General features: G+C 41.7%; 1 protein-coding gene across 2 annotated transcripts in view; it reads right to left on the bottom strand.

The window, feature by feature from the left end:
* TGFA (transforming growth factor alpha) overlaps positions 1–22160 on the bottom strand; it is a 106229-nt gene extending 84069 nt beyond the window's left edge. Inside the window, exon 1 of one of the 2 annotated variants that reach the window (XM_009237199.4) lies at positions 21925–22160. In XM_009237199.4, coding sequence (XP_009235474.1) covers positions 21925–21964 — 40 coding nt within the window. In that variant the 5' untranslated portion in view covers positions 21965–22160. 2 annotated transcript variants of the gene reach the window in all.
* Between the last annotated feature and the right edge of the window lie 1969 nt (positions 22161–24129).

The following is a 24129-nucleotide window of genomic DNA, read 5'->3' as shown; positions in this document are numbered from 1 at the left end:
AGAAGATGGAATATTTCCCACTTACTTCAAACAATACCTGCTGCTATGTCAAGGATGTGGGTGGAAGGAAAAAAAAAGGGAAGTGAAGAGAGACTCTTAAGGGTAAAGTATGTCATCAATGAAAACATTGATCAACCCTTGAATGTCACTGCAGAGAATGAACACAAGGGCAAGAGGAAAGGTGAAATAAAAAGTCCATGAAGTAGGAAATGAAACCTCTACTTGAAACACACCCACACTCTCATATACTCACACAAAATTATTGCCAACGGAGCAAGAGGTCATCCAGAGACACTCGTTGGTATTGACTACAAAATGAAAGTGGATTCTTTCCCCCCCAGTATAAGGGAGGCAGTACACAAGAATATCAACAGCTATTCATACCAATCTATCTACCTCCTTAAAGCAAATGGCTTTTATATAAACAAAGTTCCAGATTTTCAGAAAATTTCTGCCTGTGAAGCCTCTGAAAATAGCTCATCAGGTGATTAAACAGACCAGTTGAAAGCAACGGAACCATTTATGGGAGAAGCTAAAACAGAGAAAACCCAAACCAGCACATAGCTAGGGAGTTTAGAACAATCCAGATTTCGTTCTTGCTTTCTAATTATCTTATTGGGAACCTAAACATGAGTTTTCCCAAAGTTAATGACTTTATCTTCAAGGCCAAGCAGGGAGGCCATTCCTCTACTTTTGCTCTGCCCCCAGTGGAGTCAGATGACATCACAGCCCCCAGAGAGCAGGCACGCTTGGCTGTGCCTCCAGCCTCTGGGGCCTTGGCTCAGGGAAGAGGAGCATGCACACAAAGATAGGGATTCCCTTTCCAAAACAATCCTCTTCCTCATTCACAAGGGCGGCTGGTGCCTGCCTTGTTTAAAGTATATTCAAGGGAAGATGCATATCATATCTTATTTACTAGGATAAAAAACATACCCTACCCTCCTACGCCTGTGGTTCATTTCTCAAGGCTGGGGACTCAGATAAACTGCCCATCCTCTCTTAGCCCATCCCCATCCGTGGCCTGTGAACAGTCACCTCTAGAGCAGAACCCTCTCCCTGCTTTAGGCAGTTCCTCCCCCAGAGGAGCCAAAAACAGCCAGAAAGTGCTGTTCCCTGATTGTAGGTGAAGCACATCTCTGAATAATTAAGCAAGTGTATATTCTTTTTCTTTTTTTTTTTTAACAGGGCCTCACTCTGTTGCCCAGGCTGGAGTGCAGTGGCACAATCACTGCTCACTGCAGCCTCAACCTCCCTGGGCTCAGGTGACTCTCTCACCTCAGCCTCCCAAGTAGCTGGGGTGACAGATGCACACAACCACGCCCAGCTAATTTTTGTATTTTTTTTTTTTCGTAGAGACAGGGTTTCACCATATTGCCTGGTCTCGAACTCTGGGCTCAAGTGATCCACCCATCTCAGCCTCCCAAAATGCTGGGATTACAGGCGTGAGCCGCCACGCCCAGCGGTTTATTTTCTTTACAGCTGGAAAACAGCGTCTTTTCCTTGTTATTACTCACCAGCTCTGTGCAGTTTGGGCTCCTTGTGTTCTGAGGTACAAGCTGAAAAGATGAAGAAATTTCGACCCAAAGGGACTGCTCTGTTATAAAAGGTTAAACCTCTTCCCCCTACCCCCACCCCCCAACGCCTGCTGAATGTTACAACTGAAGCACATCAATCAGATGAGGAAGAAAAATTTTAGATTGTGGGTCACAAAGATCAGCTGACCCAGATGAAGATCAAGGACGCCTATAGTGCAATGTGGACAAAAACTGCAGAAAATACCACAAGGGCCTCTGGTCTGAGCAGCAGAATTTTTAAAAGAAGCTGATGTCTGTGTGTTTAAATCTCAGGAGATAGGTTAGTTTCTTGGTTTCTGAAAACATCAACTCTTCCTCCCCCACAGACGAGCAGGATAGGCTTTTACACAGTTAACAAGTAGTCAACTTTTGTCGAGGTGAAGGGGTGGGCCCTGCAGTAGATGTAATCTGCTTCAAGTAATTCAGAGATGTGAATGATTCGGAATTACAAGCAAATTAAGGGGAAACTCTCCTAAAGGAAGATGATAAGGTCCTTTAAATAAGAGACAGATGTTTAAAATCCACATTTTTTTTTTTTTCCAGAAGCTCATTCATTGCAAAGAAGTCTGTCTCACTGGTTGTTCTGTGTGTTAGCAATACACTGTTTGCTAATGCGTACAACTCTCTTTATCTAAAGGAAAAAAAAAATACATCTTTAACAAACATTTGTAGAATGCACACACTGTGGCCGTGCTATAACACTTGGGGATGCAGACCCGAACCAGATACTGAAGTGTCCACTATTCGGAGGTACAAAGACCACCCAAAAATGCTGCCAGCTGAATGAAGTTCTTACATACAAGTAAAAGAGCAAATGCTATTTTTGTTCTCATCTGCTGTTCCTTCAAGTCAGTGGAAATGCCTGTGCTTTTTGTAGGTTCATGTCATCGCTAAAGTTGGTGGGGACAAGTCTGAAAGTAAGCCAGCTATTAGCAACTGTGCTCTCGCAGGTTCTATCTTTAGTTGGACTGTGAAGAACTAAAAGTGTTAAAGACTCTGCAGCCTTCTGCCATTGTTTGGGGGAAATGTTGACGGGGAGGTATAGAGGGGGATGAGGAGGAGGTGAAGCCAATGCCCCAGGGGCTGCAGCTCACGTGCCCCATGACTTCCGGGTGTGTCACTCACAGGGGGACAGACTGCCTACATCAACAGATCATTCTTCAAATCGAACACCTTTTAAAAAAATTTATGGTAGAAAAGCAAACAAGCCCCCATTAATGAATTTATTATTAGAGGTTCCTTGGTCATAATAAAATACGTCAAATAGCGTGCCTCATGTGATCATCTGAACACCTGAACTGTTGACTGAAGGAGGGAAAAAAAACCACTCTACCATACTTGTTTTTTTATGATATTTCCTAGCACTGGGAAGGGCAGTATTTCTTTCTAACCAGCATGACAACCACCTATGTGGGAATTACTCTCATCATGGTAAATATGTCGGAGAGTGGCTGTCTGAAAGTCTGGCTGCATTTAACCCAAGTCTGCTACACGATGGTGCTCTCACACACAAACAACTCCAGGCACCTCAGCATCCACAGCCTTCCACGGCTGACACGGAGAGTCAGAATGGAAGCAGCGTGGCTAGGATGGCAGGCAAGCGTCCTGGGCTCAAATCCTCATTCTGCTACTTGCTGGCAGAGGGAACTTGGGCAAGTCACCTAACAATTTTGTGCCTCAGTTCAGTTTTTTTTTTTTAATCTATAAAATGGAGATACCATATCTCATAAGATTGCTAGGTGGGTTAAAGGAGTTTGTACAACATGTAAGGTACTGGAAGAACTATGAGCCAGGCAACCTTCTAACTGTTGGCCATTATCTTTTAGAAGAAAGCACCCTTGCCCTGTCATACCAAGAAGGCGCCCAAGGTGTCCACTGTGTACCTCATGTCATATTGTAAAAAACTGTGTGTCTGCTCCTGCTACAATCTATAAGAAATTCAGGAGCTGAGGGCAAGGGCTAGGTCATGGTTCTCTTTGCATTAATAACACCAGACCCAGCAGAGTATCTAATATATAGTTAAATGTCTACTAAAGTGAACAATCCACAAAATAAATCACCAAAATAAACATATAGATACATAGCATCTCCCACTTCGTGCTGATCTTAGTTTAGTTATTCATTCCATTGCCTCTATAAGCATTAAGTAAAGAAAGTAGCTACCTCAGGTGAATTAAGCACCAAATGTTGCATTAGGCCTAGTTCACAAAAATCACAACTACGGTTTGATCACTTAGATATATCCTACATGGGATGATAGCAGAGATATTCCACATGCCTCTGCTCTCACTATTAAAAGAAAAATGCCCTGCTTTTTGTCTGAAATCCAAAACATCCAATTTAGTTGAAAGGACTGTTTTGTTTATTTTCCCCTCTGTTGCACAGTATGGGAAAGAGACACTTCACAAGAAAATAAGGTCGTATTACATAATGAGTTGATGTTGTTTTCCTAAGAGTAAATCCCTAACTTTGAAGTGGTTCACTGGTGCAATACCAGTCTGTTAGCCAAAATCTTCTACAACCCATAGAGGATTCAAAAAAGAATTTATTTGAAATTATGACCTCAATAAAAGAAAGCCCCATTATCTTGACCCTAGTAGAACACTTGTCCAGGAAACTGGAGTAATGCTTTTTTTCTCTGTCTCCACAATTAAAGTTAAAATCAAGCAGAGTTCTGTTTAACTAAGTCAGGAAGAAAACTGAACTCACTGGAACTTCTCATTCACAAGTACTGAGGGAGACTATGTCAACTACAGGTACCACATGAGCATAAAGAGTTTACTAGAGAAGACCTTTATTGAGAGACGCAGAAATAGCTTCTGAATCATTAAAGAATGATGAAGTTACTAAGCAATCCTTAATGTGTATGTGCATCTAACAAGAGTGTCAAAATCCATGAGGCAAAAACTAATAGAACAGCAAGGAGAAATAGAGGAATTCACTATTATGGGTAGCGACTTCAATATCCCTCTAGCAGAAGTGGTTAGCTCTGGCAGGCAGAAATCAGTAAGGACATAGTTGAGCTCTGGCAACAGCAGAATACACATTCTTCCTAAGCTCTTGTGGAACATTCACCAAGAGAGACCACGTTCTGGGCCATAAAATATACCTTAACACATTTAAAGGAATAGAAATCATACAATGCATGCTCTCAGACCACAATGGAAATAAACTAGAAATCAATAACAGAAAGACAGCTGAAAAATCCCCCAGTACTGCAGAAGAAACAACACACTTCTAAACAACACATGGGTCAAAAAGGAAACTCAAGAGCAGTTAAAAATATTTTGAACTAAATGAAAATAAAAACACAACTTATCAAAATGTGTAGGATGCACCAAAAGCAGGCTTAGAGGAAGATTTTTGGCACTTACTGAATATATTACAAAGAAGAGACATCTAAAATCAATACGCTAAGCTTCCACTTTAGGAAACTAGAAAGAGAAGAGCCGATTAAGTGCAAAGTAAACAGAAGATGAAGTTATTCATTTTAGTTACTGTTTTGCTCTGTGCTGAGTATCTGAAAATTAGTCATCCACATGGGATAGCACAGGCATATTTCATTTGATAGAACTTCGCTTTATTGTGCTTCACAGATACTGTAGTTTTTTGTTTTTTGTTTTTTCTTTTTTTTTTTACAAATTTAAAGTTTGTGGCATCTATCCAACAGCAAGCACTCACTTCGTGTCTCTGTGTCACATTTTGGTAATTCTCACAATTCATTATTATTATAATATCTGTTATGGTGACCTGTGCTCAGTGATCTTTGATGTTACTATTGTAATTGTTTTGGGGTGCCATGAACCACACCCGTAGAAGACAGCAAACTTAGCTGATCAATGGAGCAGTCAGAACACACATTTATCAGTCATTTCTCCATCTCTCTCCTTCTCCTCAGGCCTCCCTATTTCCTGAGACACAATAATATTAAAACTAGGCCAATCAATAACCCTACAATGGCCTCTCAGTTTTGAAGTGAAAGGAAGAGTGGCATGTCTCTCACTTTAAATCAAAAGCTAGAAATGATTGCACTTAGTGAAGTCTGCATGTTGTAAGCAGAAATAGGCCAAAAGCTAGGCCTCTTGCTCCAAACAATTAGCTAAGTTGTGAATGTGAAGGGAAAGTTCTTGGAGAAAATTAAAAGTGCTACTCCAGTGAACACGCAAATGATAAGAGAGCAAAATAGCCTTATGGTTGATATGGAGAAAGTTTTAGTGGTCTGGAAAGAAGGTCAAACCAGCTAAAACTTGCCCTTAAACCAAAGCCTAATCCAGAGTAAGCCCCTAGCTCTTTGATTCTGAGAGAGGTGAAGAAGCTACAGAAGAAAGTTGGAAGCTAGCAGAGGTTGGTTCAAGAGGTTTAAGGAAAGATGCCCTCTCCATAACATGACAGTGCACAGCAAAGCAGCAAGTGCTGGCATAGGAGCTGCAGCAAGTTATCCAGAAGATCTAGCTAAGACCACTGATGAAGGTGGCTACTCTGAACAATAAATTTTCAGTGCAGATGAAACAGCCTTCAATTAGAAGATGATGCCATCTAGGACATTTGCAGCTAAGAAGAAGTCAATGCCTGGCTTAAAAGCTTCAAAAGACAGGATGATTCTCTTGTTAGGGGCTAATGCAGCTGGTGACTTTAGGTTGAAGCCAATGTTCATTTACCATTCAAGATTCCAAAGTCCTTATGCTAAATCTACTCTGCCTGTCCTCTACAAATGGAACAGCAAAGCCTGATTATAGCATGTCTGTTTACAGTGTGGTTTATGGAATATTTTAAGCCCACTGTTGAGATCTATTGCTCAGGAAAAAAAAACATTTATTTCAAAATGTTACTATTCATTGACAATGCACCTGGGTCACCCAAGAGCTCTGATGGAGCTGTACAAGGAGCTTAAAGTTGTTTCCATGACTGTTAACACAGCAACCACTATGCAGCCCATGGATTAAAGAGCAATTTCAAATTTCAAGTCTTAAGACCTACATTTTATAATGTTATTGCTGCCACAGATTTGTGATTCCGCTGATGGGTCTAGGTAAAGTAAATTAAAAATCTTGTGGAAATGATTCACCATTCTAGATGACATTAAGAACATTTGTAATTCATAGGAGTAGGTCAAAATATCAACATTAATAGGAGTTTGGAAGAAGTTGATTCCAACTCTGATGACTGACTTTGAGAGGTTTGAGACTTCAGTGGAGGAAGCAACTACAGATGTGGTGGGAATAGCAAGAGAACTGGAATTAGAAGTAAAGCCTGAAGAGACTGAATTGCTGAAATTTCAATAAAATTTGAACAGAGGTAGAGTTATGTCTTCTGGATGAACAAAGAAAGTGGTTTCCTGAGATGGAATCTACTCCTGGTGAAGATGCTGTGAACATTGTGGAAATGACAACATAGGACTTAGAGTATTCCATAAACTTAGTTGGTAAGGCAGTGGTAGGGTTTGAGAGGACTGACTTCAAGTTTGAAAGAAGTTCTACTATGAGTAAAATGCTATCAAACAGAATCACATGCCACAGAGAAATCTTTCATGAAAGAAGAGCCAATTAGCACGGCAAATTTCATCGTTGTCTTATTTTAAGAAATTGCTCCAGTTACCCTAACCTTCAGAAACCACAACCCTGATCAGTCAGCAGCCAACAACATCAAGGTGAGATCCTTCACCAACAAAGATTATGATTTGCTGAAGGCTTAGATAATTGTTAGCATTTTTAACAATACAGTATTTTTAATTAAGGTATGTAATTTGTTTAGACATAATGCTATTGCCACTTAATAGAACACAGTATAGTGTAAACATAACTTTTATATGCACTGGGAAACCAAAAAGTTCATGTGACTCACTTTATTGTGATATCTGCTTTATTGTGGTGGCCTGGAACTGGGCCTGCTATATCTCTGAGGTATGCCTATACTTCTCAAACTTTTCCATCAAAACCCCCATAAAATGGCAGAGAGAGGGAACTCATACCTGTCCCTCTAGTCTGGGAACACAGCCTGAAGCAATCCAATGGGAGAAAAAAAAAAATCACAATTTACATAAAGTCTTACCTTTTATCCTAAAAATTAACTTTGATATTTTTGTTTGTTTGTTTGAGGTGGAGTCTCACTCTGTCGCCCAGGCTGGAGTGAAGTGGCACAATCTCAGCACCTGCAACCTCCACCTCCCAGGTTCAAACGATTCTCCTGTCTCAGCTTCCTGAATAGCTGGGATTACAGGCACCTGCCACTATGCCCATCTAATTTTTATATTTTTAGTAGAGTTGGGGTTTCACCATGTTGGCCAGGCTGGTCTTGAACTCCTGACCTCAAGTGATCTGCTCGCCTTGGCCTCCCAAAGTGCTGGGATTACAGGTGTGAGACACCGCACCCAGACAACTTTGATATTTCAATCTTGCATCCTATTCATTAACATATCTAAGTTCGTTTTAATATAGAAAACAATGTTATGACTTGCCAGTTAAGTTCCTTTTTCATTCTCTAGTTGTTCCCATGCCAGGTGTGGTCTGTGGTTCCACAAATGCCATGGCATACTCTACACTAGTACTCCCATTTGAGAAGGGGACATGAAAATAGTTTCAGTTCACCAGAATGTGGAGGATTGCAGGCCTGCCTCATGACCTGGCCCAATTCTTATAAAACACAAAGTTCCAGAAACAATAGGAGAGAGGATAAGCAGGTTCACCATGCCTTTCAGTACAGTAAGACCCAGTGCCCACCAGTCTCTGGCCAAGTGAGACAATGGCCAGAGAACAGGGAGAGAAACGTGGTAAGTAATCCTTCCCTTCAACACCACCTAGGTAGGAGGGAAGTCAAGTCTCATTATGAGGGTTAGAAGTGATGGGTATCCACTGTAATACACTTTATCTTCTTGGTTCTGAATATTTTCTGCCTTAATTTTCTAGTGCAATAACACATTCCAACTCATAAGAGTGGTTCATTAGAGCCATGATCCTTAGATCAATGGAACAGAACAGAAACTCGATAGACAGACCCAAGTACTCCTAAGAATGTATCAAGTGACAAAGTGAGATTTGAGATCAGTGAGTGGAGAATGAACTATTCAATAAATGATGTTAGAATAACTGGATCATTATTTGACAAAAAGGCAAGTTAGATGTTTATCCCACATCTTACACCAAAATCCATACCCAAAGAATTAAAATTTAGATTCGAAGGTAACTACATAAATGAATGAGGGGAAATCAGAGATCAAAGAGTCACAGAAAATCCTTTCTACCCCAAGACTAAGTATTACACAAAAGTAGAAATCATAAAGGGATTATGAACAGATTTTTAGTCCCTAAAGGTTAAAAACAAAAAATTACACTTTTAGTAAACCTAAATACAACTCACATAAATTTAAAAGGCAAGATGACAAAATATTTTCATGTGTATTTTTAAAAACTGCTTACAAATCAATAATAAAATCACTAACCTACTCAAAACATGGCCTAAGGATACAAACAGGTAACTCACAAGAAAATAAATTTAAATACTCAACCGTGAAGCAGCATTCAATCTTACTGAAAACCAAAGAAATACAAATTAAAATAATGAGATATCATTTTGCCAACAGAATTAGCAAAGTCTAGAGAATGAAAATATTCACAATGAGCAAATTTGGCAATAAATAGGCATTCACACATAGACAATAGAAGTATAAACGTGTACAACTTTTCTGTTGTCAAAATATATTAAGGGACAAAAAAAGTGTGAAACTTTTGACCTAGTGATCAATTTCTGATGATTCATCCATAGAAAATAATTTTAAAATGCTGATAATAACTCAGTGGCAAGAATTTTCATTTCAGGTTTGAATATTTAAAAGTTTAAAGCAATCTATATCTCCATCAATAGGGATGGATTAATAAGTAACAAGAGTTGTATAATAGGATATATCCTAGCCATTAAAAATTAATAGTTTATAGATATAGTTATATGTTTGCCACAGAAATATTTTCCCCATATACTGTAAGCAAAAAGCAGATTTTAAAACAGAATCTAGCAATGTTGTGAAGGGAAAAAAATGACTATACAAATATCTGTATCCTTGCCCAGAAAGAAGGCTGGTAGGACACCTGGTAGTTAAATCTAGTAAGAGGATGTCTCTGGTGAGTCAATCTGGGGGTGTTTTTACACCCTGTTTGCAGATTCTGATTTCTGCTTCATTTTGGGAAAACAATGTGCAGGATTGAACTGAGGCTGGTGGAAAAGGAGTGTGTCGTGAAGAGCTCACACAGGGAGATGGCAGCAGAGGATGCACGTGTTCTATGAATGAGAAGAGGTCGGCGCTGTGGCCAGCACAGGGGTGTGCTTGTTTTGAGGGTTTTCTTTGTCGGGGGAGGAGAGTGCTTGATGAGATTCAGAGAGAGTCCAGATCCAGAAGGATTCTCCATCTGTGTGATCTATGAGTTTACCTCACATTCCTAAAAACTGCTCAGGCCCCAGGCTTGCTTTCATTCCAGTTCAGGGACCTATGATTCATCCCCTGAAACCCTAATTATAACACCCCAGGTCTGCTATGTGCAAAAAACATCTGTCATTGTTGAAATTTGCTGGCAGGCAGTGTGTACAGCATGCAGACCGGCCTGATGATGCGATCCTCCATTGCAAAACTTAAAACCCAGAAACCATCCCAAGGTGAGAAGGGTTCCAGCCAAAAGTTTCCAACTGCGCTCAGTGACAGATAAGATGGACAGGTTATGGCCACCATAATTCATATGGCAATTCCTCAGGGCTGCTGCCATGGCGGAAGTTACAGATCTTAAGCTCTGTCAACCAAAAAAAAAACCATATATCATAAATTTGAGTTTTCCGTGTTAGTTGCTAAGAACTGGGAGAGGGAAGGGAGGAAAGTGTGTAATTGCAAACCCCTTGTTTATCAGCTTCAGCCGCTTTTGTGTGACCACATTACCTGAACTATTAGCCAGTTAATCTCCTATGCCTCTTGGAAGTACAGTAATTACAAAGAGAATGCCTCAGACCTGGCAAGAGATGATGAAAACGAATAAAGGTACATCTATCCTCTCAGCACCCAGGAGAATTGTTTACTGACCTCATTCAAACTCAGACTGAAGCCCCTAAGGAACCCAAGATGAAGATATGGTCTCATTGGTAGAATCTAATATTCTAACCTAGAAGTACTGATTTTAAAAACACAACAGAAGATAAACAAAAAACCACCAACCACCAATAAATTCTCTCACATAAGCATTGGTTGTGCACCTAATGGACACAATGGTAAATTTGGAGGTTTTTAAGGTGTATTTGGAGGTTTTTAAACTTTGTAAAGTTTAACAAAGCATCAAGATGCTGCTTAGCAGCCTCAGCTACAAATTATGATGTCATATACTCTCCAAATCAGAAGTGGCATTGCTATAACAACTGTGGTATATGCACGTATGCAAACAAACTAAGGTTATTTACCTGGGCTTATGGGAACACTGTTACTGATGAAACTTTTCCTTCAACTTTATTTAAAAGAAGGGTATTTTCACTTTGGGAGGCCAAGGTGGGCAGATCATTTAAGGTCAGGAGTTCGAGACCAGCCTGGCCAACATGGTGAAACCCTATCTCTACTAAAAATAAAAAATTAGCCGGGCGTAGTGGTGGGCGCCTGTAACCCCAGGTACTTGGGAGGCTGAAGCAGGAGAATCGCTTGAACCCGGGAGGCAGAGGTTGCAGTGAGCCAAGATCACGCCATTGCACTCCAGCCTGGGTAACAAGAGTGAAACTCCACCTAAAAAAAAATAAAACTAAAAACAAAAAATAAAAGAAGGGTTTTTTTCCCCCTAAATATCATCAAGAAAAACAAACTTTAAAATATGTCTTATCTTGGGGGCCTTGATACTTACTTTATTTCACATTTGTTAAAGTCATATTACTAGGCCTGGCATGGTGGCTCATGCCTGTAATCCCAGCACTTTGGGAGACCGAGGCAGGTGGATCTCTTGAGTCCAGGAGTTTGAGACCAACCTGGCCAACATGGCAAAACCCTGTCTCTACTAAAGAATACAAAAATTAGCTGGGCATGGTACACAGCTGTAATCCCAGCTACTTGGGAGGCTGAAGCACGAGAATTGCTTGAACTCAGGAGGCAGAGGTTGCAGTGAGCTGAGATCGCGCCACTTCACTCTAGCCTGGGCAACAGAGCGAGACTCTGTCTCAAACAAAAAAGAAAAAAAAAAGATTACATTAACTGGGGCCACAGATACAAAAAATGTTTCTTTAATTAAAAGGAGTTCATTTATAAATCTATGCTAAAATTTTAGAAATTTGAGTTGAATAGATTGTGAGGAAAATATGTAATTACCAAAACTGACTCAAAAAGTAGAAAATTTGAACTGACCACTAAAAAGGGACCAGGCAAGAAGCTTCATAGCAATTTCTTTCAAGCCTTCACAAAACTGTTGGTTTTCCTGATACTTCAACTGGCAGAACACAAAAAAGATGAGATGCTTTAAAATTTATTTTATAAAGCTGACATAATATTGATATCAAAATCTAAAAAAGAAAACAAAGCCCCAAATACTTCATAATGGACCAGATCTAGTAGTTTATACAGAGAATAACACCACATAGCCAAGAAGAGTTTATTTCAAGAATTTAAAGGTGGCTTTAACATAATTGAGTCAATGTCCTCAAAACATTTGAGGAAAAAAATCCACACATTATTGCCTCCTGCTTCAAAAAACTAACAAAACAAAAATGCCAACTCTTTTAGTAAATTATGATGAGAAATATATTTTAACATCATAAAGAATATATGTGTATATATAATATATATAACCAAAATGTCAGCTTCATACTTAACTGTTAAATGCACAAACATTATCCGTAAAGCCATGAAAAATACAAGGAAATATACTGCCTTTTAAGAAACCATGCTCTTAAAGTCCTGGTCTGTGCTATAAGTAAGAAGAGATTCAAATATTAATAATTTAATATTTAATAAAAGATTAAAATAAGATATTTAATAAGAGATTAAAATATTAAAAGGAAGGAGGCAAAGTTATTATTATTCAAGCTTAAATGATCATCTACCTAGAAAACCTAAGAGGATCAACTGAAGGACTATTAGAATTAACAAAACTCGTTAAGATATAAACATGAAAAAAAAGCTTTTCTATACCAGCAATAACCAATTAGAATAGATAGCAGGGGGAAATGTCTCCCACATTAGAACACAAGTCCACGAGAACTGGAACTCTGCCTCATTCTTGGCTAAATCTCTAGCATCTAGAAGTGGTCCCAGCACAGCACAGGTGCTTAGTAATTATTTGCAGAATAAATGAGTGAACAAATTCACAATAAGGACAAAAATACCAAATAATGGAACCAAACTGATATTCCATAAACAGATTCCAATACTTAAGAATTTAGCATATGAAAATAAACCAGGCACAGAAAGATAAACTTCACATGTTCTCACTTATTCATGGCAGCTGAAAATGAAAACAATTGAACTCATGGAGACAGAGTAGAATGATGGTTACCAGAGGCTAGAAAGGGTAGTGGGTGGTGTGGGAGTGGAGGTGGTTAAAGGGTACAAAAAATAGTTAGAAAGAATAAGATCTAGTATTTGATAGCAGAACAGAGGACTATAGTCAATAATAATTTAATTTTATATTTTAAAATAGCTAAAAGAGTATAATTGGATTGTTTGTATCACAAGGGATAAATGCTTGAGGTCACAGAGGCTCCATTTACCTTGATGTGTTTATTACACATTGCATGCCTATATATCAAAATATCTCAGGTACCCTATAAATATATGTACCTACTATGTACCCACAGAATTAAAAATTGTAAAAATGTTGGAAGGAGACCAAGGAGACGAAGGACACGAAGGAGACGAAGGAGACGAAGAAGACAAAGAAGACGAAGAAAAAGAAGAAGAAGAAGAAGAGGAAGAAGAAGAAGAAAGCATATTGTGTCTCATTTTAAACTGCTAGTAGGGCAGAACTGAGATTTGAATCCAGAGTCTGTGAGAGTCCAAGTCTTGTGCGCTTAGTTCCTATGCTGCAGTATGCCCCAGATCTTATCATTTTACAAAGAACCGGTTTTAGTTGTTTAAAAAAAACAGAATTTGTCATATGATGAAAATGGAATTTCACACCACAGGGGGAAGGGTAGATTATTCCATAAATAGCATTTTAGACTACTAACTGGTTGACTGTTTCAAAAAATGAAAATGAGTTACATCTCACAACATACCCTAGAAAAATTATAGATGAAATATTTCAACATAATATATGAGATCACTAAAGAACTACAAGAAAAAAAGTAAGAAAATATTGGCATACCTTGGAAAAAGAAAAGGTTTTTCTAAATATATAAGTAAAGGTAGAACGCTAATGGGAAAAGATGCATAGTTTCTGCTACATAAAAATAAAAACCTTAGGTATGTCAAAATACCATAAACAAAACAGTAAAAGATAAAAAATAAATGGGGGAAAATACTTGCAATGTACGACTGAAAAAGGATTACTATTCTTTTCATATAAAGTGTTATTATAAAACTCCAAGAAAAGGATGATCAATCAATAAGAAAAAATTTTTAAAGGTTAAGATGCAAGTAGCAAAATGACAAATGTCCAACAAATTTACTGATCCTAACAAATACTACATATGAAAACTGGGCTGAGATCATTTTTCTCCAATCAACTTGGCAAATGTTAAATCTAACTTACAGTGTTATAGAAGATCAAGAAAGTGAGAGAAAAGGCCAATTTCTAGAAATTTATTCTAAATATTACAAGATGTGCCAAACATTTCTGTACAAGAATGCCTGTTGTATTACTTATATTCTTTGACTTTAGGCACTATAGATTTAATATATGCTTCTTATAAAAAATTAACCAATTCAGAGCAAGACACTGTACTATACATATAGTACTGGAACCTGCCCTTTTAAATTTAGTGTGTTGTGAAAACCCTTCATTACTTTATTTTTATTTTTAATGTCAACTTCTATTTTTAGATTCAAGGGTACATGTGCAGGTTTGTTACATGGATATATCGTGTAATTCTGTGATTTGGGGTACAATTCATTGTTACCCAGATAGTAAGCATGGTGCCCAATAGATAGTTTTTCAACACTGGCTCCCTCTCTCCATCCCAATGAAAACCCTTTTTTTTTTTTTTTTTTTTTTTTGAGACAGGGCCAGGCTGGAGTGCAGTGGCTCAATCATGACTCACTGCAACCTCGACCTCCCAGGCTCCAGTGATCCACCAGCCTCAGCCTCCCAAGTAGCTGGGACTACAGGCATGCACTACACCACACCCCGCTAATTTTTCTTTTTTCTTTTTTTTTGCAGAGATTGTGGGGAGTCTCTCGCTGGGAGCTGCAGACAAAGCTGTTCCTATCTGGCCATCTTTGATCCAGCCACGGTGGGAGTCTCACTATGTTGCCCAGGCTGGTCTTGAACTCCTGGGCTCAAGTGATCTGCCTGCCTCAACCTCCCAAAGGGCTGGGATTACAGGTGTGAGCCACCTTGCTTGGCCAGAAAACCTTTTAATAGCTAAATCTTTTAAATAGCTACACAGTATATCATTGCACTGACATAGAAAAATAAAGGATTTAAGAAATCTCCTTAAATAATTATAGCAGTGTGGTACTAGCAACTTGTTCTTACAAACAATTCAATAGTCACCGTCTTCTACATTTTTCTTTGCACATTTCAACATGTATTTATGTAGGATATATCAAAAAGTGAAATTGATGACTCAGAAGTTATGCCCATTTAAAATTTGTAGCTATTGCCACGCTGACTTTTAAAAAAATGTTGTATCAGTTAATATTCCCACAACAATGTGTGGATTATTCATAATAGTGACAAATAGGAAAAATCTATATGGTCAAAGTGCTTCAAAAGTCATTACAATATATGTAGTCAAGGGAGTATTTCTCAGCCACTAGGAATGCTATAGATGAATGTTTAATTACTCAAAAAATGTTTGTTGGCTGGGCGTGGTGGCCTCACGCCTGTAATTTAGCACTTTGGGAGGCCGAGGCAGGCAGATTGCCTGAGGTCAGGAGTTCAAGACCAGCCTGGCCAACATGAAGAAATCCTGTCTCTACTAAAAACACAAAAATTAGCTGGAAATCACTTAAACCTGGGAGGCAGAGGTTGCAGTGAGCCAAGATCGTGCCACTGCACTCCAGCCTGGGCAACAGAGCGAGCCTCCATCTCAAGAAAAAAGAAACACAAAAAACAAACAAACAAAAACTATTATGAAAGATTAAGTTACAAAAACAAGTACATTAAACAGTGTGAGCCCACTGGAATTCATATATGCTTTTAAAGAATAGATACACTATCTATATAATAGTATAAGAACAGAATAAGTATAGATAGTATACTATCTATACTTATACTACTATATTATATATATAGATAGTATACTATTATATATAATATAGTATACTATCTATACAATATATACTATCTGTATATATACTATATATATACTATCTATAGATATATATACAGATATATATATCTATAGATATATACTATAAAGAATAGATCCATCAGGTTCTAAAACAAAATGTTAATCAGTTATCTTTCAGTGGTGGAATTATAGGTCATTAAAACACTCTCTTACACTTGTCTTAATTTTCCAAGTGTTCTAGAGAAAAAATACGATTTGCAATTGTGAAGACATTAAATTATAATCTATTTTTTTAAAACAATAAAATGCTATCCTGAAGACTACCAGCATTAGTGATGCAAGACTTTATATGCAACCACCCTTGATTTTCATAATAAAGAATTTTTCAGGATTAACATGAACACCACCAAGTGTTTGCCAACTGAGTACCTCAGAGTATCCTGCACTGAGGCCCCAAGAGGTCATCAAATACTTATTGGTCCCTGCTGAGGCTCAGCCTGTGCTCACAGGTGCCAAACACAGAGGTGAGGAGGAAGAAACCCTCAAACTGATAGAGGAGAGAGGTTAAGCACCAATCAACATTAATCCAAACCAGAACACAGTGGGGCCAGGGCTCTGCTACGGGGGTTGCCAGCTGGAAAAGTTAACACATTCCAAGATGAAAACAGGTGAAGCAATGATAGCCTGGTTGTTACATAAAGGGGTTCCATCTTGAGGAAACCCTAAGCAGCAGCAAATACTTCAAGGGTACAAACGTGAAGGTGAAGAAAACGGAAAGCCTTTCACAGTAAGGGAACAACAACAACAAAAATTAAAGCCAAAAGTGCTAGGCATAGAACTCACTTGATTAGGGGAGCAGCTCCACGTGAAACAAATTTGCTTCCTCTGACTTAGAGCACTAGCAAAATACATTAAATTCCATCTCAATAAACTTCCAACTTTTTCTAAGCCCAGGTAGCAACTATTTATTTCTTAAGTCATACTCAGTACAACAAACGTGTAATCTTTAACAGAATTTACCATTTTACCCAGTTTTTACCTAGATTTTTAGTGTTATTCTAAAAGGAATGTGCCTTGAACTTGAAGAGCTCCTAAGAGATGGTTTTGGTAGTCTAGATTTCTGGCTTTCTTGAGTCTATGAAAGATTTTTATACTTGACATTTCCTAGGGGGAAGAAAAGGCTAAACAAAACCAAAAACCACCATAAAAGTCTCCCAATCTCCCTTTATCTAAGTGCAATCTTAAACATATTAGCCCTTTAGCAAAGAGCTATGTTCATATTTTTTAATTAGGTGATTAAAATATTTGAAAAGGCAGCAAAACAATGGTCAGCTTTTGGTAATCCAAAGGAAAAGGTGACATGATTAGCACTGGCAAGCTTAAGTTTAATAACATGGGATCGTTACATTTTCCATGGATAAAGAACAAGAACACTTAAAATGAAGAGGTCTCAGCAAGAGGGCTAACTCTGTCCTGGTCAGCACAACAGGCCTTAAAGTGCCTTTAATAATAGCTTGTAAATTCACGGTGGCATTTACAAGTGTCTGAACGTACTTTAGGTAACATGCAATTGGTTAAGCCAAAAGTTTCCCTAACAGCAACTGACTGAAAAGCAGTGGTTCTCCAAGGGTCCCTTCTGCCCTTTCCCTATCAGCAACATAAGCCACACCTGGGAACTTGTTAGCCAGGCAAACCTCCCACCCACAGACTCACAACTGCAGTGGAGGGGGCCTGGCAATCCATTTTAACCAGCCCTCCAGATCATTCCAATGTAAGGCCTGCTGTAGAAGATACTACAGAGGTTTTGAGTGTGACACCAAGCACAAGATGCCTAATTCAGTGTGTACAAGCCATTTTCATTTCCGTTAACCAAACCTCCTCTTCCCGTTGCCCATCCCTTTTAGAGGGCAGTGCAAAGAGTAGGACCTTGTTCAAGACACACTTTGAAAAGGTCCTTAGATAGGCCTAATGGAAAAGTCATCTATTTTTCATATGTTGCCACAGTAACAGTAACAAGAAGCATCACTTATTCCTATAAGAAAAGTCCCCTTTGCAGGGGACATTGAGTATTTACAGAAAGATCACTTTATCCGGAGGAACCCAAAATCTGGAAAAGCAAATATGGAAAACTCAGCCTCTAAGGCTTCCATATACAGCTTTACAGCCCATGTTCTAAGAGAACACTCCCTAATTACGGCTGCCCAATACGGAAAACATGTGTCCTAGGAAAATCTCCACTGTCTACTCTGAAAGACATCACGTCCAGGTAATAGAGAAAAGAAACGTCTTCTTTCAGTTCCCGTACTGGTCCCTCAGTCCTGACTTAAACAGGGAAGGTGATTTATTTCGCCTCTGCCCATCCTTAATGCTACTTCGTTTCCTATGACATCATTCTTTAGGTCCACATTCGGTCCTTACTTATGGGAGTTGCCATAAAAATAATAAAGCTTATCTCTGGATTATAAAATCCATTTTTGTATCATAAGATCAGTTGCATTTTGTGTGCAGTCCTTATTTTTTTTTATAAATAGCTTACATATTTACCATCTCATGTGAGTCTTACAACAGCCTGTGAGGTGGGCACAGTTTTATTATTCCCACTTTACAGATGAGAAAACTGGAACTTAGTGCTAACTTCCATAAACAACTGATCATTGAATACTAAAGGAGATACAAAAAATTTGCATAAAAAATTAAAGAATTAAATAATTAAAATTAAAAAGAATTAAAGAATTCATGATGTCTAAAAGAACCTCCAGGGCCAGGGGCGGTGGCTCACGCCTGTAATCCCAGCACTTTGGGAGGCCGAGGTGGGCGGATCACGAGGTCAGGAGATGTAGACCATCCTGGCTAACACGGTGAAACCCCGTCTCTACTAAAAATATAAAAAAAAAATTAGCCGGGCGTGGTGGCGGGCGCGGTGGCGGGCGCCTGTAGTCCCAGCTAATGGGGAGGCTGAGGCAGAATGGCGCGAACCCGGGAGGCGGAGCTTGCAGTGAGCCGAGATCGCGCCACTGCACTCCAGCCTGTGAGACAGAGTGAGACTCCGTCTCAAAAACAAAAAACAAAAAACAAAAAACAAAAAAACCCTCCAGATTTGCTTGAATTTGTCATCGGCCAAATCATATTCACCAGAAATTACCTAGGTAGGTTTTTCGGTTGGGTGATATTTTTCTAAGGAATGGTAAAGAGCATGGAGATGAGATAAACGAAAACCTACAAACTCTCCCAGTTATACAACTCACATAACCTGCAATGATGTCTGGAATTCTATGGGGCTCAAAGTAACAACAATGATGATGATGATGATGATGATAAGATTAAGCTCTTACTACATACCAGGCAGCCTTCTGCATACATTAAATATATTCAACAACCCTATTAATATCCCCATTTTGCAGGTGAGAAAAACAAGGCATAGAAAAGCTAAGTAACTTGTCGAAGATCACACATCTTGCTCCGTGAACACAGAGGAGGAAATGTAACTAACTGGAAATGCCAAGCCCCTGTGCGGTCTGCCTGCCAGTGATGGAAACCTGACATGGGAGGGCAGCCACACAGGAACCTGGGTTATGTTTCCAGTGTTGCCATCTGGGCAACAGTCTTCACATTCTCTTACTGAAAACATTAATCAATGCTCAGGTTCCAAGTAATCAAACATTAACCGAGACTCCTAACAGCCAGTTCCTTCTCAGACTAGCCCCACGAAGGTTTCCTAGATCTTGGATAGCGATGGAACACTGGTTGATTCTCCTGGAACTGCCTTCAACTATTTAAGAAAAATCAGAGGGGAAAGCAGCTTTGAAGGAAATGTGCAAAGTAAAGCTATATGTGGGAGGCAGCAGTTCTAGTAAATGCACAGAACTCACAGCTATGATTTTTCTTTTAAAGACATATAAATAAAAAGGAGTCCTCACTGGTGTAAATTACTCCTGCCTTTTTTTTTCTCCACTTTTTTCAACTGCTCACATTTTGGAACTGTGTGAGCCAGCTTTTACATATTGATCAATCTTTTAAAGTTTATACATCATTTTCTTAGGGAAGGAAACAAAGATCAAGCTGAAAAGAACATTCAGGCAAGAGAGTAAAATTACATGATGAATGAATGCAGTCTTCGTGGGCGAGTATTCTGGGATGGGAGTGTGGGGTGTAGGGACAACTTTCAAACAATTACTCAAATGTGCTTATCTTCATCATTTCCTGCCTCTAATTTTTACCGAATAACCACCTTGAGATCCCAGGAATTCAATAGGAAACTCAATTTAACAGCAAGTTCCAGGGTATTCCATATAATCTCTCTTTAAGGCAAAGTCCCAAAAGAGAGATGGGACTATAATGACCACAAGTTAGGTGACTTTTCATATTCACGTTCCTTCCACGTTCTTCGACAATCCTGGTCTAGCTACTTACTGTGGACCCTGTGTGCTTTACTTTCCTCTGCTATATAATGAGAATAATATTAACACCTTCTTTATCAGATTGGTGTGAAAACCGCATGAATAAATGTAAAGCACTTGGACTTTGACACAGAGTAAAATGCTCAAATAGCATCAGCTGTTATTATTACTACTACTTACTACTATTATTTGCAAAAACATTACAAGGGATAATTATATCCAGGAAGCTTCCCTTGTATTGGTAATGTTTTATTGCTTTTTCTAAAATTTAAATCAGAGCAACAGTCAATACATGCACACAAAAAAGGCAATTCTTCAAAAATGTGGGGGAAAAGCCTCCCATACCCATGTTACCTGCTGGTGAGTTTCAGGTAAGGGTGTAGCTGGGAGCATCCGGTTCCAAGACTGCCTTGTATTTCTCTTAGAGGATGCCTCCCCTTCTGCTGCGGTTTTTAATCAGCGTTTCTAGGGCAGGCTTGCAGGCGGGGCCGTGAACCCCCTGGAGTTGTACACGGAGCTGGGTAGAGGCTGCGGCTCTGGGCATTTCTGGGGAGGAGTTCCATGGCTTTCCACTGACTCTGACCACCCTGTAGCGAGCCGCATGCTATACAGGGTTAAACTCGGGGCATATCGAACGAACAATTCACTTCACGGAAGACTAGCAATAACCAGGACACCTGCGCTGTTGATCAGCTATCTCAACACCAGAGACCCCCCAGCACAAGGGGCAAGAACTGGCCAGGCGGCGCGCGGCGCTGCGCCCTCACCGCGTCCAGACAGACCCTTGAACTTCACCGCCAAAAAACGCACCGCTCCGCAGACCCGACCCGGGAGAGGGGTTTAACTTCCCCTCACCTTTCCCATCCCTCCTTCATTTCCAAGGACATACTCAAAGGAAACTGGCAACACTCGGTTTAGGGTTTCGCTCCTGCCCTCCGCTGACACCGAAACCACTTCTCCCAGGGAAGTTAATTAAAGGAACCATTAATCCGCACAAAAATCCAAAACCTACCCCCAAAGCTCAGGAGCTCTGAAAGGAGATCGAGGGCGCCTCTGCCGATCCCGAACATCTCTGCCCGTCGCTGGGGCTTAGGGGTGGGCAGGAGGTGCCAAAGGGACGCAGGCAAGACCCGGCCAGAGGGTTAGACGCCGGCCCCCGTTCCGAGGCGGCCCAGTCTACACGCCAGCGACGCCGGCTGAGCCGGGCTTGGAGGCGGCCAGGTAAGCAGGTAGGTGTAGGCATGCGTCTGAGCAGACACACAGCCGCGGCGGATTAAAGTTCAAGCCCATTCACACTCCGCTTCCCCTTCCCAGGCGTTCTCACGCACGGCCCAGGCAGCCACTTTCCCGGGGAAGCCTCGGCGCTCGACCGGACAGTCCCCTCTTTGTCATTCTTAATGACTCCCCTTGCCTCCCAGGCGCCAACCCATTGAGACTATTCGCTTCTCTCCACTCTCCCAGGCGGGCGCAGAAACCCCCGGAAAGGGGAACTCGGCGGGGACCGGGGGAAGCAGGGTGCCGCGGGGCGCAGGGGTCGCCGCAGCCGGCGTACGTACCCAGCGCGAACAGGGCGAGCTGTCCAGCCGAGGGGACCATTTTACGGGCGGGCGGGCAGCAGGCGCTCCAGCCTCCTGCCCTACCTGCGGTGCCCGAGTGGCGGAGCGGCGCCGCGGTGCGGGGGAAAAAGGAGCGACTAGGCAGGGCCTGCCCCCGGCGCGGGCGGGCGGAGGGAGGACCGAGCGCCTCTCTGCTGGCACTCGCCCCGCAGCGCTGCCCGCCGGGCGGAAATAGGAAGGCGGCTACCGTCACCTCCTCGCCACTCGGCGACCGGGGCACGGCTGACCCCCCCTCCCGCCCCAATGGGGGTGCCCCCCTGAGGGCACAGAGGGTGGGGGTTTGGGGCAAGGGGCGGGGACGCTGAGCGCACTGAGCAGGGCGCGGGCTGCTGGGCGGGGCGACCTGGGATCCCAGAGCCTGGCGGCGCGAGCCGGGCACCCAGGCCGAGGAAAAGGCAGGAAGCGCCTGACTTCAGACACCACCCCCGACTGCCAGAGCCGTGCCGCAGCGGACTCCAGCGTGCCGGGTCGGCGCCGGCCGCGCAGCCGGATTGTCCCGGGCCGCAGTGGCGGCTTCCAGGCTCTAGGCGGCGGAGCGGAGTCGCCCGGGCGCCCGTTACCTACACCCAGGGGCCGCTCCTGGGGCATCTCTGGGGCGGGGAAGGCTGGAGGCTGGGGACGCAGCCAGGAAAGGGACCTGCGAGTTTCGCTGGCCGCTTGCCAAGACTTGGCTCAAGGAAAGTGGTCCCCTGAATCAATGAAGAATTTGTTAAACCAGGTTTCCCACCTGTGCCCCAGTTCCCATCAATTCTGGCAACGCCTGCCGCCTTACCTCCCAGGCAGGCCACATCGTTAAGATCAGTCTTTGTACTTCTGGCCTGGGATTGATAAAAGATGGGTCTCTGTGACGAATCTGGTTATATAGCACCACCAGCTGAGGCCAAAAGCCTGCTAGCCTGCCACCAAGTGTACCCCGAAAGAGGGGTGTGTGGGCCCGAGTCACCTGGGTGGTCCTTTCAGGATTTGTGGCTCTGAGGTGGCCCCTAGTGCTGGAATTTGGGGAGGTGGAGGGGATAGAGGGAAGACATTCTGGGCGAAGAGTGGAAGATCCATAGGTTCCTCGGTGACCTTCATGGGGACAGGTTCTCCAGGTACCCAGAGCTCACGGACTAACCCTCTTCTCCTGGCTCCTCTGGCCTACGTGCTCCGGGTAGATCCACTTTCTTTGAAGGTGGGGGTGGGGGCTCTTGGGCCTGGGGAATCTTTTGCTGTTTGCTTGGGGAGGCTCAGGCTCTCACGGTTGACTTCTGCCCAGTTTGTTTCATGTAAGTAGAGCAACCTAGTTTCAAGAAGGAAGCACCAGGCCATTGGTCTCAACATTTGGGCAGGAAGCACCAGTGTAAATCATTCCTTTCAATAGATTTGTCGGAGCATACTTTGTTCTTTTAGGGTAAATCTTTTCCTTGGTCCACCCCATGCGTGTACAAGGCACACATGCACTTCCTTTAGTAGGTTGTCTCTGACTCCCACTTCCTTCAGGTTGATCTTGACCTGCTCTGGTGGTTTCCCTGTCTCCTCCCTAAACTAGTCTGCTTTGGCTACAGAAGGGGAGGAATCAGGCGTTCCCCCATCCTTCTCCTGTTCCCCAGGACTGGAGAAGGACCTGACTCCTTGCTTCCTCCTGGAACATGCAAATCAAGCTCACTGTGGCTGAGGGATGGCTGCCCAGCTGGCTGAGAGTCATGTTCAGCAGTTTCTGCTTATCTGTCCCCTACCCCCAAAGTCAGAGGTGGAGGGAAGTAGCAGAATCAAGCCAATTTCCTTCATGATTGGAAAATATTTTAAATCAAGAGGTAACTTGCAGGCTAGGCACGGTGGCTCACACCTGTAATACCGTCACTTTGGGAGGCTGAGGTGGGTGGATTGCTTGAGCTCAGGAGTTCGAGACCAGCCTGGGCAACATGGTAAAACCCCCATTTCTACTAAAAATACAAAAAATTAGCCAGACATGGTGGCGTGTGTCTGTAGTCCCAGCTACTTGGGAGGCAGAGGCACGAGAATCACTTGAACCTGGGAGGCGGAGGTTGCAGTGAGCCAAGATTGTGCCACTGCCCTCCAGCCTGGATGACAGAACAAGACTCTGTCTCAAAAAAAAAAAAAAAAAAAGATAATTTGCCATCATACAAACTAAAGAGTATCCAAATC

The sequence above is a fragment of the Pongo abelii genome, chromosome 12 (genome assembly GCF_028885655.2).
Source record: "Pongo abelii isolate AG06213 chromosome 12, NHGRI_mPonAbe1-v2.0_pri, whole genome shotgun sequence".
Lineage (NCBI taxonomy): Eukaryota > Metazoa > Chordata > Mammalia > Primates > Hominidae > Pongo > Pongo abelii.
The sequence above is the reverse complement of the archived record's forward strand: the minus strand, read 5'-3'. Positions and strand labels throughout refer to the sequence as shown.